Genomic DNA, 16,346 nt, shown 5'->3' with positions numbered 1-16,346 from the left:
TCTGTAATCTCAGGGCATCAGTTATACTGAATTTTTTTAAATCTTTATCTGATACAGTCAGGTAATTGGATTTTATATATATATATATATAAAATCCAATTTTATATATATATATCAGGCATCAGTTATACTGAATTTTTTTAAATCTTTATCTGATACAGTCAGGTAATTGGATTTTATATATATATAAAATATAATAATAAAACTACATATCCCATGTTGCATTTCAGTGAATGTAGTGACGCATGAACTTGACGTAGCGCGTGTTTGGTCAGTCCTGTTGATTACGCAGCTGTCGTCGGTTGTTAAAGGGCATTCCCTTGTAGTAACTCATTTTCAGGACAGAAGCGGTGAGAGGTAAGATGCTCCCCCTTTCTTCTCCTCCTTTATGCTACAATATCTGCGCACACCCCCATTAGGTTACACTGTATCATATACATGTGTATCAGGTTTGCGGAGTCACAGATTAAAAACAGAGTGAGTACGTTTTCCAAAATATTATTTGATTTTGATTTACTGTTGAATGCTTTGACATACAGGCAGACAAACAAGTGCAGTTTTCAAGCTCACTTAATGTCACTGCATCATGACCGTGCAGATGACACAACGACATGTTTTTTTTTTTTTTTTCTCTTTCAGATGTAAGTTGGTTGCATGTGTAGTTTGTAAACGACCAAAGTCACTTCGTGGAAACAGCAGCAGCAGCAGCAGCAGTAGACAAATCCAAATATGTAAAATACTTTACTGCTTAGTTTGTTTGGATAGGTCATTTTTGAGTCATTGTTAATATTTTACGTTTAATATAGTCTTAAAACAGAAGACTTGCCGTGTACTACGCAAAACAATCACATTACGTCTAATGGGTTGTTATTGCTCAGGTTGTATATACACTGTGTCCTTGAGACTGTTGAGTGTTTTGGATACACTATTGTTTAGGTTAAAATCACTTTGATTGGGACTACTTGACCATTTACCTTCACTGCAAGAGAGTGACTTGTCACATAAAACCCACATTACTTTTAATATTACTTGAGGACAAATGTTTTTTTTTTTCTTCCCCTGAATGAATAAGTAGGAAGTTTGCAGGTTCGATTGCAGATTTGCTTGCTGTTTGTGTTTGCTCTTCATACAATAGTGAAGTATGTGAGGTACCCATGGAATCTAAAGATCATTGCTGTCTTTTGGCACTTGTGAAGTCTAAACCTGGCTGTCATTCAAGATTGTTTTAAGAGATTGTAATTTTAAACCAGGGGGGTTGTCATTATGACAAACTCTAAAGACTGTAATGTTACTTCATAAGACTGTAATTCCCCTTGCATAAAATCAGCACAGTGTGCTTCTATAGAAGCTGATTCTTAATTCTTTACTCTTCACAGAATGTTGTTCTCTTTCTACCAGTCATTGAAAACAGAAGAGTAAAAGAAGGAAGAAAGAGCACAAGTGCTGTGCTGTCGAGGTCATTGTAGACTGACATGCTAATTTTTCTACTGCTGCTATGGAGCATGTAACCGCTATTGAGGAAATGTCCTCTACTCCAATGTACCGTGTGGAACGGCCTATATTTAATGAAGGCTATATACACTCTGAGCTTTTGCACAAGAAGGAGAGGACACCAAAGTCCTGTAGACGGCGAATGGCTGAGCAGTTCTGGTAATTTACTTTTTATTTATATTTTTTTTTAAGTCTTCGATAGCGATAAAGAGCAATACATTTGTACTGTGGGGTTCAAATTATACATTAGGACTCTAAATCAAAAATAAACCTGATGACAAAAGTATAAAAGGATTTAGTACATTTCAAACTAAGAAGCGTTATGACAAAATTAATGAGAAATATTTAAGATTCTGCTCTTTCTGTGTCACTAATGAAGTAAGCAAATATGTGACACTGTATATTCAAGCACTTTGGCACATTATCAAATCATGCTGGATTAATATGGATCATCGGGATTTGCACAAACTTGTAAAGTTCATGACAGCTTGAATGCATGCTGTCATTAAAGCAAAATACTAAGGTGAAAATCTAAAGGGTGAAATTCTGAAATGCATGTTATATTTTCAATTCAACTTTTTTCACTCAAACTGTTATGATGAAATTTATGATTTAAAACTGTTAAATCCGAACAAAGCAAAATGTAAGCTTTTTCACTGCGTGTTTGAGGATGAGACCAGAATTTATAATGGAATTGGACATGGGGACAATAATTTCTGAATCGAACGCACCCATAGTAATCATCTTTACTCTTGTTTTTCAGGTGCTCTTCTGAAAAAGCCAAATCTGTTGCACTTAATTTCCTCCCCATTGTAAAATGGTTGCCTTCATATCCACTGAAGGAATACCTGTTTGGGGACATTGTTTCAGGCATCAGCACAGGTGTAATGCAGCTACCTCAAGGTAAGATGGTTTATAATTTTCAAATCATAATTGTTTTAAAATTTTTCTTTTGAATGTTTGATGGAATAGGACAGAGCATGCAGCAGTTATACAGTATGTGTGTGCGTGATATTAACTGTTGCTGATGTACCCCAATTTCCCAGATGGTAACAAGAAAGTACCTATCCTAACAAACATGCACAAGAAAAATTTTTTATATATATATATATATATATATATATATATATATATATATATATATATAACACAACACACACACACACACACGTTTATTTTCGTGTGTGTGTATTAATTTATCCCTTCTGTGAAATTGGGGTACATTAGCAACAGTTAATTACACTGTTCAGAAGGCAGAAAATGCCACATGTTATAAAGTAAATGCAGGACATTAGAACGTAAACATTATAAACGAGGTAGACAATTTGCACACTCTTAGAAGAAAAGGTTCTATCACTCACTTCATATTTGGATCCCCTAAAAGGTTCTATATTGAACCCCAAATAACCTTTTTTTCTAAGTGTGCACAATAAACTAGATACAGCCTATATTACAATAAACACTCTTTAGAAAGAGAGTAAACATAGGACAACTTGCACAAAGTGGAAAATTAAGAAGTATGTATTGCACATCATTAAAAACTGTAACCTTTAAGTTGATTCCTGAATTTATTTATTTTTTTCTCCTCTCTCTATTCCACACATTCAACAGGTCTTGCTTATGCAATGTTGGCAGCTGTTCCCCCAGTGTTTGGGCTATATTCATCTTTCTATCCAGTCCTATTATACACATTCTTTGGTACCTCAAGACATATATCAATAGGTGAGGCGCACTGATGTTTATAACACACACACAGAAAAATTCTACTGGCTTGAAATGTGACATTCCTCCATTGAGATTTGCTAGGTCATTGTTTCTAGACATAGCATTAACAGCCAGTCTAAACAAGCTTGGTTCAGTTTGACGAGATCTAAGGCCCGGTTTAAAACCTAGTATCAAGATCCATCTCAAGTGATCCAATTAAATGTGTGGACAGTGAGACTCCTCGTTGTGTACACTTGGTTGGATCATATGTTTATTATGATTGAATTTCAAAGGGAGGGTCTCTGATTTCATGGCAACATGCATCTCAATGTAACTCAATTTATTTTTATTTGTCTCTTGCTTTTCACAACATGCATCATTTCAAAGCAGCTTTACAGGAAATTATGCATTAACAAATTTAAATTTAACTAATCTCTATGTCTTGCAGTGATCATTGTGTATATGATTGTAAAACGTGTATAGATATGTAATAATAATTGTAACATAACCGCATGTTGATAAAACACAAAAGGTAAAACAAAATAAAACCGAATTCTCAGTTATTTTACTCAAGTACATGTATTGATTGAACTTCGGATGTGTTTTTTTTTTTTTTTTTTCACATAATCTGTCACAGCATGTTGATATCAGGCCAACTGGAGTTTACACTACTGTTAACTCTACAAATGTGATGTGGTCACATGTGTTTTCAACAACAAACCGTGAATATCATTTGTGTGATCCAATCATAAAATGCGTTGCAGCCCATTTACACCTGTATTCAGTGCTGTCTACTTGTGATCAGATCATCTGAAACTGATCTTAATATCAGGTGTTTATGAGGTCTAAAATCCTTCAGTGTTTTTCCCAGAGCCCTGTCTTCCCTAAACTCTGGGTTCCTGTGGTGTAGTCCCATCAGGGAGTCAGTATTTCATGGTCACTGCCAAGTGTACAGGTTTATCTCACCAAGGTTGCTCTCATTGCAATGCTCTTTATTTCATAAGTGGGAAAGGATAGCAGGGAAACTCTTGCACCACAGTATTTCTGTGAACTTCATTAGTGGTGGTCCGGACATCATTGCACTTTGTTAATGGGTGGATAAATCGCATGCAGTGTAATTTGTATCTCCTGTTTATGGTGTACCAGCAAAAAAAAAAAAAAAAACCGATCCAGTTGTAGAGGGCCTTATCTAGATGAATTGAATACCAAGGTGGAGCCTGGTGCATTTGCATAAATGCCCTGGGACATAATCACTAACATGGCACAAGAGGCAACACTCGCGTGATGACGACCCTCGGCCACCACACTTTGTTTACCCATGAGTGCAAGAGTGACTATAACCCTGGTTTCTTTATCACAGGGTGGTTCTTTCAGTCTCCTTGCCTTTCAGAATAACAGATAGTCCTTGAGTGTTGTAGCTGTAAAATGATAACGAGAAAGCAATGTAGGTTGCTCATTTTGAATTTGTTTATTATTTTTTGTCAGAGGGCAAAATGTTACAGATTTATAAAATGCAAACCAACAATTTCCCAAAAGGTGTTTGTACACTTAATCCACACTTAAAAATGTGTGATTGCCATTGCATTAGATGACAACATATCATATAAAGTGGTGTTTATTTGAAAGATAGATTGCACAAGAAAAACATTTTAATAAAATAAGTTTGTTAGGTTTTTCCATTATAAAGATACGCTATTCAAAATTAGAAATAATAATAATAATAATAATAATAATAATAATAATAATAATAATAATAATAATAATAACAACCAAAAAAGTGTTTGGACACTTTCTGGGTGTCAGTCTTTGTGAAACATGTTGAACAATGTGATGAACAATATCTATGGTTAGAGCACCTGTGAACGAGGGGACTGACTTAATATATTTGCTAAATTATCTTGACCAGTTGGTTAATGCAAAAATGTTTAATATAAGTGAAATTCAAACATTAAGCATGACTTAAAGGGTTAGTTCAATAAAAGTCTCATCGTTAATTCACCCTCATGCCATCCCAGATATGTATGACTTTCTTCTGCTAAACACAAAGATTTTTAGAAAAATATCTCCGCTCTGTAGGTCCTCACAATGCAAGTGAATGGTTACCTACATTTTGAAGCTCCAAAAACACAAAGGCTGCATAAAATTAATCCCGACGACTCCAGTGGTTTAATCCATGTCTTCAGAAGCAATATGATTGGTGTGGGTGAGAAAGATCAATATTTAAGTACATTTTACCATCAATTTTCACTTTCACATTCTTTGTTTTAGCGAATCAGGTTCTTCATGCATATCACCACCTACTGGGCAAGAAGTTGAATTTATAGTAAAAAGGACTAGAATATTGACCGGTTTCTCACTCACACCAATCATATTGCTTCAGAATACATGGATGTAATCACTGGACATTTTAACCTGCCTTTTTATGTGCTTTTTGGAGCTTCCAAATTTTGGTACCCATTCACTTGCATTGTGAGGACCTACAGAGCTGAGATGCACTTCTAAAAATCAGCAGGAGAAAGTCATATGCATCTGGGATGGTATGAGGGTGAGTAAATGAGGGAATTTTCATTTTTCAAGTGTTCAAATACGTATTGGGCTAAGACTATGTAATGACATAATACAGCTAAAATAATTTGATGCATGTTTAATAAATTTAGTTCAAGGTATGTTTTAGAGTGCTATACCTTTTGAAGATCAGTATAAGGGGCAAGTTGTTTTTGCTGTATTCGTGCAGGCACATTTGCAGTAATCAGTCTGATGATTGGGGGGGTTGCTGTCAGGGAGGCCCCAGACTCCATGTTTGCAGTCAATGGGACCAACGCATCAGAGATTGTGGATTTTGAGGCCCGTGATGCCAGGAGAGTGGAGGTGGTTGTAGCTCTAACAACGCTAGTGGGAATCATTCAGGTGGGCCACTGTCTGATCTACTTAAACCCATCACAATTTAGAATCTTATCTTTTTTGTAAGGAATTAAAACCTTCAATTATTTCTTTATCTGTATTTCAGTCTTGAAATGCTATTTTGATCCAAAATGAGGAAATGTTATGTACTTTGAGGGCAATTGATAAGATTAGTTATAGTCATGCAAGTAACTTCCTGCAACACAGACCTATGTTGCCAATACAAAACTGACAAGTAAAGGCATGTTTATATCACCCCATCTTATGTAGATGGATCATAACTGAAATCAAAATAAACACTTCATATTGCAAGCTACAATGGCAGCTTTGTACAGAAATGCTGTTTTGTACAAGAACAAAGTGCCATGTAATATTTTCTTAAACCTATTGAAACGGGAAAATGCTGTACATTACAGCTGTCTCATGCAGGCCAACTCCGTGTTTATAATGGACACCTTAGATGGAACGCTGTAAAACCTTGCTAACCAACACTCTTTAACATGATTTAAAATTACTTCTAGATTGAGATTTGGAACATTTATTGTGTTCTGATCTTCTGTAGTTTGTTCTGGGTCTGCTAAGATTCGGCTTTCTGGCTATCTACCTAACTGAGCCGCTGGTGCGAGGATTCACTACAGCTGCCGCTGTGCACGTCTCAGTCTCGCAGCTCAAGTACCTGCTGGGAGTGCACACTGCACGCTTCAATGGGCCTCTGTCCGTCCTTCATGTTAGTAAGCTTTGATTTTAAGGTGTCTGTTTTGTTATGTGACCGTCACACTACATGTAACGCATTGCTTCATAAAGGCTTTGCTTTGCCATTGCTTAACTACATTATTTGAATTACTTATATGGATAAAGGTAAAGCTTATCATTCTATTTTGAAATTGATTAAAAAAAATAAAAAATTCACCCCCCAGAGTATTGATGCTGTCTTCAGGAACATTGCGAGCACTAATGTTGTAACTCTTATCGTTGGACTGGTGTGTACGGTCTTCCTGTACGCTGTGAAAGTCCTCAATGAGCACTTCAAAAAGAAACTACCTATTCCCATCCCTGGAGAGATCATCGTGGTAAAACTTATAAATCCCTTTCCAGGAAACACTGTTGACATGTGTGCTCAGAATCTTTTGCTGTAAATGTGAGGTGTATGAAAGTCAATATGCTTCTTTGAAGGTAATTGTCTCCATTGGGGTCTCGTATGGGATGATGATGTCCGAAAACTATGGTGTAGAAGTTGTGGGTAAAATTCCTACTGGGTAAGATCATGCAGTGTTGAGCCTTGCATAAAACTGAAGTGTGTATTTTTTTTGTAAGTTAAAATATTTGATCTTGTCCCGAGTTAATGTGGAGGGACAATCATAAGTCATTAAACGCAGCATCTCTGGTGCAATTAAAACATTGCTCTGTTTTGTCTGGGCATTCCAACCAACCCAACACCAATGGTGGTTCTACCAATGTGTGAGTTTGGGTTGGGGCTGTCTTTTTGCTGACAAATGACAACAGTGGGAGTGTCTTTTATTTTTTCAGTTCTGTTGGGTTATTTACAGCATTTACACACTTCATATTTAAATGTACTGGTCTGTAATAGGCTTATTTTACATTTTATATCCATAATTGTATTTCTTTTTTTTTTTTTTAAGGTTGCTGCCACCCAAGATTCCAGACTTCTCAGTGATGACAAACCTCTTCACAGATGCCATAGCTATAGCTGTTGTTGGCTTCTCGATTGCAATCTCACTGGCCAAAACCTTTGCTCTCAAGCATGGCTACAGTGTGGATGGAAACCAGGTAGAGAATCAACTAAAATATGTGCATTTCAAAATTCATCCTTGTAGCTAAAGATCTTCATGTGTTCCATCAGTCTTTGAAAAGTAAATACATTCTGTGCTTCTTGGATACAGTGACATCCACCATTAAGAAAGTTTATGGCTTTGAGACAGACTTAATAAGCCAGACTCCAGTTACTTGTTTACTTACCATTTAACAGATCCCTTTGTCCAAAATGACTTATAGTGCACTAATTGCAGGGATTGTTCATCTGGGTCAACACAGGATGAAGTGCCATGCCTAATTGAACAATGAAGATAGAGAAGGATTGTGACCTTAGTAAGCAGCCAAGATTCTCAAATGGGATAGGCTTGCAATCTTCACTCAATGAGCTACCAGACATTAAATTGCATGCATGAACCCTGCCAGACCCCCTATATATAGAGACCCAGGGAGATATGTATAGGATACCAACATGACTACTCCTACTGTCTCTGGAGTATGTAGTATGTATTCTTTGCACAGTATGGAAATGTTAAGCATAGAATACACCGATTACCTACAGCATTTGGGGAAGTGTGCAATATACAATGGATCATGTGCTTGATTTGACTTTAGTAAAATTCTATTTCCTTGATTTCATTATTTAATTTGACCTAATGAAATGCATTTCTAAACTAAATTGAATAAAAATAACTTACAAATGGTAAATAACTCCCAAAATAACAAATGTTATAAATCTCTATATTAAAGGAAAAGTTCACCCAAAAATGTAAAGTCTCATCATTTACTCCCCTTCATGCCATTCCAGATGTGCATGACTTTATTCTGCTGAACACAAATGAAGATTTTTAGAAGAATATCTCAGCTTGGTTGGTCCATTTAATGCAAGTGAATGGTGACCAAAACTATGAAGCTCAAAAAAGCACATGACAGCAACCTAAAAGTAATCCATATGACTACAGTGGATAAATCCATGTCTTCCGAAGGAGATAAGTGTGGGTGAGAAACTGATAAATATTGAAGTCATTATTTTAAAGCTCCACTTTCAGATTCTTTTATTTTTGAGGATTCACATTCTTTGTGCCTACTTGGAAGGGAGAAGAATTTGTAGTAAAGTATTTCTATAATCAGTTTCTCACCCACTCCCATCATATCGCTTCTGAAGACATTGATTAAACCACTAGTGTCGTATGAATAACTTTCTGCTGCCTTTATGTGCTTTTCAGAGATTCAAAGTTCTGGCACCATTCATTTGAATTGTTTGGACCAACAGAGCCAAGATATTTTTCTAAACCTTTTATTTGTGTTCAGTATAAGAGATAAAATCACACACATCTGGGATGGCAAGAGGGTGAGTAAATAATGAGAATTTTCATTTTTAGGTGAACTATCCCTTTGAAATGAATTTAGCATACTACTGTTTGAAATGTTTATGGTTGACAAAATCCTCTTTAAAGAATAGAATTCAATGTACAGTGTATATAGTGCAGTATATAGCTAGTAGTAAGATAGTATTCCATTCTGAACATGGCACTAAAAATATGATATTCATTTAAGGTAGAGCAATGTTTTACTAATCCGATGACCCTTAAACTACTTTTGCAATTTATTAATTTAAAAAAATAAATAAATTATAACATTGTGGGTGATGCAAAATTTTGTATTTGTTTGATTGTAGGAGCTCATCGCACTAGGGCTTTGTAACTTTTTGAGTTCATTCTTCCACACGTTTGTTGTAACCGCCTCAATGTCTCGTAGCCTGGTACAGGAGAGCACAGGAGGACATACTGAAGTAAGAGAAACACTCATGCACACACACACACACTAAAGTGCTGCACAGTTAGCAAATAGGCACGGATGAATGCATTTGATTGCATTTAGAAATTCATGCATTGTGAATATGCCCTTCTCCTTTGCTAATGAGTAGCTGCATTACTTCTGTAAACCCATAAATATAAAATAAGACTGCCCTGTTTCCTGAAAGACTGAATTTAATTGTTAATATGTTTGTCTGCAGATTGCAGGACTCTTGGCATCCGTACTCGTGCTACTGGTGGTCGTGGCCATTGGGTTTGTCTTTCAGCCATTACCTACTGTAAGTGAAGAGTTTGAATATAGTTCTACTGACTGGACTTATAAACCATCTTTTATTCTTGTCATAAAACTCTTTGTTGGACCCCTAATCTGACTGGGTAAGTGGCATTCCAAGAGTGCTGTCATTTAGTAAATATATTTTTATTAGCGGAGCAAATGGAGACCAAATAACTGGCTATATTGTGCCTTAAATGTAACTACTTGTTACAGAACTGGTTAAATTAGGGTTGTATAAAGGCGCTGTCACACTCAGTTGTGCTTAATATCAGCTTTGTTACTTTGGCTGAATGACTTTTTCGTACTAAAATTTAGTGCAAAAGCACTCTTGCATAAGTACATCTTAGAAAAGACATAAAAGAAGGCACAAAGGACAATCTGATTTATTTTACCAAAGTACAACATGAAGATTCTTGGTGCAAGACGGCAAAGGTCAGAAATCAGATTAAGTTTATTTATTGGTGTCTTTTTACTTTCAATAGACTGTGTTGGCTGCTATCATCATGGTCAATCTCCTGGGAATGTTTAAGCAAATGAGAGACATTCCTGCATTATGGAGAACCAGTAAGATTGAATTGGTAAGGTATTTTTCATTTAGTTGTTCACTATACACTGCTGTTCTTACAGATTGCAATCAACTCCTGTTTTGGCCTGTTGATGAACTTGATAAACATCTATAAAGGGCTCATGAAAAGGCATTGCTCATTTTACAATGTCCTGAACTTTCCACTGAGTAAAGTGTTTTTTTTTTTTTTTATGTTAATGTGTTGCAAAGGAAAGTTATTTTATTGTTATTTTATTGTTTATGACTGACTTGTTTTCTTCAGGCAATTTGGCTGGTGTCCTTTTTTGCATCTGTTCTCTTGGGTTTGGATTATGGGCTGGTGGTTGCCATGGGCTTCGCCATACTGACAGTTATTTACAGAACACAGTGGTAAAACACAGCGACATTCTGCTCCAATTCAAATTGATGTAAAACACAGATGTTTTGTAACACTTTACTATAAGGTTCCCTTAGTTGACATGAACTAACAATGAACAATAGTTTTGCTGCATTTATTAATCTTAATTAATTTCAACATATACTGATACGTTTTTGGACTCAAAAGTTGTATTTGTTAACATTAGTTAATGCACTATGTACTTCCAGTGAACAATTGTATTTGTATTAACAAAGATTAATAAACGATGCAAAAATATTGTTAATTGATTGTTCATGATACCTAATGCATAATTATATATCTCATACATTTAATGTGTTCAGTCTTTGGATAAATGATTACAAATATTAGATTTTGATGAATAGAAACTTTGTTGCTTGAGTGTTTTCATCTTGTATCAAACTTGTGAATTTGTTGGTTGAATTTTTGCCAAAGGAATTGTTCTTTTCATTCTAGCCCTAAAAATGCTCTCCTTGGACAAGTCCCAGATACAGGACTGTACTGTGATGTAGATGAATATGAAGAGGTAAAATTATCTGAACTGTTCTCATGTACAAGATTTTTTTTTTTTAATTAAACTGCATTCATTATATAAAAGACAATTAAGTAGGCAATTGTTGTTTTGAGTATACAAAAACAAAAAAAAGTAGGCTATATTTGTACTTTTTATCAGTTAGTAAGCAACTTCTTTTTGCCAAGTGACTTGCTGAATGTGGATCACATGAACTAGTCTCTTCTTGCAAATGAACCCTTTACATTTGCATTAGTGAGCCAGATCTGTACCATTAGAATGCTGTTCTCAGCTTTGAGTCACATTCACCCAATTAGGCCTGATTTAATCCATTATCCCTTTTCTTACAATCTTTGTCCTCTTATCTGTTCTGTTTGTTCTCTTACTGAAGGCTGAGGAATGCTCAGGGATTAAGATTTTTCAGTACAACACGTCTGTCTACTTTGCAAACAGTGACCTGTATGTGAGCGCCCTCAAGGCAAAGGTAAGCATAAATGCTGAACATTGTGTCTACATCACTGCACGTTAGTCATTAAAAAACAGAACAGTAAAATATTAGTAAAAGGGCAGAATATGTTTGGTATATTTTATGGTGAAAAGAAATTGACCGCAGTTGTGACCAACATGATAGTTATTTTATTCCGTACATTTTTATGTGATTTGCAGACTGGAGTTGACCCCGCAAAACTTCTTGCTGTCAGGAAGTCACAGCTACAATATGCGAAAAGAGACACCAGAGAGAGGAAGCGTGTAAACCACGGCTCTTCTCCGAAGACAAATGCTGTTGTTTTATTGGTATGGATTTTGTCCTTTTTAAAGGGATTGTTCAACCAAAGTGAAAATGTTGTCATTGTTTTCTCACCCTCATGTTCAAAACTTTTTTTCTTCTGTGGACCTCAAAAGGAGACATTAGTTAGAATTTTAGCATGTCACCATTCACTTTCATTGCAACTTTTTCCATATAATTAAAACTCCTTTTGTGTTCAATGGAAGAAAGAAAATCATAGGGGTTTGTATAAGATGACAGAATTTTTGGTTGAACTATCCCTGTAATGCAATTGGCCTGTGACCTTGTCAGTGAAGTCTTATCCTTTACACTAATATTTAAAACTCAGCAGGGGCTCAATGTTGTTCCAGATTACTCCATTCTGTAGAACTTGGTGATTTTCACCTATGGCATTTTTTACTGCATAAATGCATTTGTGGGTAGTTTTGGCTCATAAAATGCACTCTAGCTGTAAAGTTTTATGTTATAACTTCTTGCACATATGAGTCAGACTTTCCTGGTAAAGTGAAGCAACATTTCTTGATATGAGTCTGATACATTCTGAGTGTGATGAAATGTTGTATTGGACCATTACAGGATATGGAGTTGGGTGTCACTCATGAGGTTGTGTCTGGGGAACGCAAACGGATGAATGTATATACTAATGATCGGATGACTGAGACCCACACGGAGTCAGAATCTGAGGATGATTTTTTCCTGCAGCGTCTAACCCCCATTCACTCCATCATACTGGACTTTACCCCCGTCAACTTTATTGACTCCGTAGGGGCCAAAACCATTAAATCGGTAAGCACACAGCCATTATTCTCAATGATGACATCACACCATTTGTGGAAAAAGTCTGTGTAAAAACAGAGCATTGAAAACTGGATTAATAGTGTTGTGGCTCTGTCTCTTTGAAACAAACAGCCCAAAAATGGAAATTCTGTCATTACCCGGCGTCATGCTGTTCCAAACTTGTATGCTGTTATTTTTTTATGGGAAACTCTGAGAATGGTTATGAATGAATGGTTATATTTTGCGTACAACAACAGTTTGTTCATGACTGTCTAGCTCCAAAAATGACAAAATACAATTACCATAAAAGTAGTCCATATGACATGTTATTTTTTTTTGTGAGTCTGAGCTCAGAATTCTTCTTTGCACTTGTCTTCAATTCAAACTTTGTGCCATTTAAGGTGTCATGCCAGGTTTGATGTCATTGACACCAAACTGCATGGCGTGTGTGTGTGTGTGTGTGTGTGTGTGTGTGTGTGTAACCGAAAGCAAAATTACCTACATTTCTTATTTCTAAATAACTGAAATTTTCTCCTTTTGTGTTATACTGTAAGAATAACAGCATGCAGGTTTGGAATGAAATGAGGGTAAGTAAATAATGACAGATTTTTCATTTTTGTATGACCTACACTTTAAAGGCAGTCATTATTATTGGAAAATACAAATTCACCAATATTAATAAAACAGAAGTCATTTGTGCTCAGAGGTATTGAAATGATTCTACTTTGTTCTGCAGGTGATTAAAGAGTTTGCAACAGTCGATGTGAAAATAGTCCTTGCTGGATGTAGCAGTGAGTACATTTTATGGAATGTAATTGCATATTAATAGAAAGGCAACATGTTGAACTCTTCATGATTGTTTATGCAATTTGCTCTAGAACATGTTCTCTTTTCCTCGTCTGATACACTTGTTGCATGTGGGGCAACTACTCCACCTAGAGTTAAACCTTGTAAACACAGTTGAGTGAGTGAGGATGATATTTGGACCATTCAAACTTGACTTTAGTCAATTGTGATATGTTAATGCTGTGATATATTAACATTTGTATTAATTCTTTTCAAAGACCTCTGGAATACCTTTTTTTTTTGTGTTTGCAGGGACCCTTATCTGTGATCTCAGGACACTACAGTTCTTCAGTGACCCTGTGAACACTGACCTGATTTTCCCTACCATTCATGATGCTGTGTTACACTGTCAGCACTGGAAAGACCTCCCCACCTGTCCTGTGAGCCAGTGAACATCAACCAAACAACAGAACTGATCATTCAACTGTACTGTATGTTTAAGTGGGTGGGGCTTGAGTGACAAAATTTGGTTTTGTGTTGGAACAAGCTATTGCTGAAGTACTGTTACTCTTAAAGCCTATCTTTTGCAAATCATGGTAACAAGAGGGGGCAGGGAAGTTTAAGCTGCAATGAACAGGCCAAAATCTTTGATCCATTTGAGATGGAACATGCCAGTAAATGTTGGGCTTAATGTCAATGGTGCTGTTGTGTTCTTACACAAGCCATGATCATAAGCTCTATTGTAACTTTTTACTGATGTTTGTTGTCAAGTATAGAATGCTGTTTCCTCTTAAGTGCAATTAGCGTAGATGGACTTTTTACCAATATTTTTGCATTGTTCTAAATGTTAACTTTTTTTTTTTTTTTATAATTTTAGTTTTTACAATTTTATGCCATGTGCATGGTGTTTGTTACAACAATTTAGGCACGTTTGACAGTTTTTCCTTTTCACAGTATTTGATTTTATTTATTTTTCTTTCTGCAAGGCCACAATTTCTCATCTGGCTGTAGTATTCAACAAATAAGCAGTTTAAAATGCTACAAATGATCAAAAAGCTCATCACGGAATTGCACTGTTGTGACGATGCTGCTTTTAATTTCATTTTATATTTTAAGGGCATCTCATTTATATTTAGTTTCTAAGAAGGCTTCTTTATCTGCCTGAAATTGATTTGTTCTTTTGTTTTAGCTTTTACTACTACAAGAATTCTCACTTTATTCAAATGGAAAATCATGGTTGCTCCAGATTTTCTTGGAACCTGTTGGTTTTTTTTTGTGACTAGAAAGACCATTAACAACATGAAAGGGGTATCTGTTAGTTATTAATAGAACATCTATTAGATACTATGCAGTCTTTGTTGTATTAGTGTTTTTGTTTTTTTTGGAGCAAAGTGTTTCACAATGTTTTCTCAGGCTGAGACTGTCCAGGTTATGTTGGATGCACGGATACAGCCTATCAAATGACCACTTAAGTTCACAATATATGCTCACACCCATACGTTTATGCCATCTGTCATTGGCCATTAAACATTCCAGTCCACATTTTAAAATGTCAGTGCATTTTGTCTTTTTATGCATTTGTGGATATTAGATATTTTTGTATGATAAATGCAGACAACTTGTTAATTCTAAATTATTAAATGATTGTGCCTCTGTAGCTAAATGTTTTGATTACAAATCTGTTACATGGGTATATGGCATAACACTTCAAGAAGTGACAAGTGTCCTGCAGTCTGACAAGCTATAATTTATCAAACAATTTTTCTCATTAGGCAGTATTTTAAGCTGCCTTTATGTGCTTCTTTGAGCTTCAACGTTCTGGCCACCATTCACTTGCACTAAAATGGACCAATAGAGCAGAAATATTTTTTCTAAAAATACTTTTGGTTCAGCAGAAGAAGAAAAAATAATTCACATCTGGGTTGCCATGAGGTTGAGTAAATTAGATCATTTTCTTCAAAATAAATTGTCTGAAATACACAATGACCGTGCACTTAACTGTGAGCTGTTGAAATCATCTTCCACTTGTTTAATCTGTCTGGAGTAAGTGCTTTGGCCCTGTTCACGAACATATAACAGAATTATTAATTGCAAACTACTCTCATGCAGACAGAATAAGGGTATCTCTTCATTCAAACACTCTCTCTGGATTCTTTAGTAGGAATACGCACATAGGTTTTCAGTAGTGCAATGTCTCCATCCAAAGCTGAGAAATAAAACGCATCAAGATCAGGCACAGTTGAGTCTACTGCTCACTTTGAAATCAGCCACAACTGACAAATAACAGTTGAAATGAAATTAAGTTTCGTTTTGTTGACAAGTTGCAATTGCGGTGCGGCCAGCCATCAAATGCTATCCTACCTGCGGATTCTTTTAACAAATTACACCGGAAAGTACCTATAAATTATACCTCGAATTAGTTTGTCTTCTTTTTCCCTCCTCTTTTACTTTGCGTTGCTCGGCTCCTAAATAGTCAGGCATTGCTGAATTATTTTGTTTAACTAAGTGATTGTTGAGGCGACACTACACAGCAGGTTTTCAGAAGAGCAGCCACTGCATTTTTGGCGTCCGTTTCAGAAGAATAAGG

At 35.8% G+C, this 16,346-nt stretch overlaps 1 protein-coding gene across 1 annotated transcript; it reads left to right on the top strand.

Moving 5' to 3' along the window:
* The first annotated feature begins 276 nt into the window (after nucleotides 1–276).
* Nucleotides 277–15,640, top strand: LOC127638800 (prestin-like). Its single transcript, XM_052120542.1, has 19 exons — nucleotides 277–357; nucleotides 1,377–1,650; nucleotides 2,255–2,394; nucleotides 3,103–3,213; nucleotides 5,930–6,102; nucleotides 6,659–6,823; nucleotides 7,014–7,166; nucleotides 7,270–7,352; nucleotides 7,737–7,884; nucleotides 9,545–9,658; nucleotides 9,884–9,961; nucleotides 10,440–10,535; nucleotides 10,785–10,891; nucleotides 11,355–11,424; nucleotides 11,801–11,893; nucleotides 12,076–12,204; nucleotides 12,773–12,982; nucleotides 13,710–13,764; nucleotides 14,072–15,640. The coding sequence occupies exons 2-19, from the start codon at nucleotides 1,496–1,498 to the stop codon at nucleotides 14,209–14,211; spliced, it is 2,220 nt and encodes a 739-aa protein (XP_051976502.1). The 5' UTR covers nucleotides 277–357; nucleotides 1,377–1,495; the 3' UTR covers nucleotides 14,212–15,640.
* Nucleotides 15,641–16,346: the final 706 nt, after the last annotated feature.

Source organism: Xyrauchen texanus, chromosome 47 (assembly GCF_025860055.1).
Source record: "Xyrauchen texanus isolate HMW12.3.18 chromosome 47, RBS_HiC_50CHRs, whole genome shotgun sequence".
Lineage (NCBI taxonomy): Eukaryota > Metazoa > Chordata > Actinopteri > Cypriniformes > Catostomidae > Xyrauchen > Xyrauchen texanus.
Note: the sequence above shows the minus strand (reverse complement) of the source record. Positions and strands in the feature narration are given on the sequence as shown.

What these genes read in the sequence shown, in the direction of transcription:
- LOC127638800 (XM_052120542.1), top strand. Translation starts at nt 1,496, where the DNA reads ATGGAGCATGTAACCGCTATTGAGGAAATGTCCTCTACTCCAATGTAC. An exon ending in GTGGGTAAAATTCCTACTGG is followed by an intron (nt 7,353 to 7,736) that starts GTAAGATCATGC and finishes TTTTTTTTTAAG; the next exon opens with GTTGCTGCCACCCAAGATTC. An exon ending in CAAATGCTGTTGTTTTATTG is followed by an intron (nt 12,205 to 12,772) that starts GTATGGATTTTG and finishes GGACCATTACAG; the next exon opens with GATATGGAGTTGGGTGTCAC.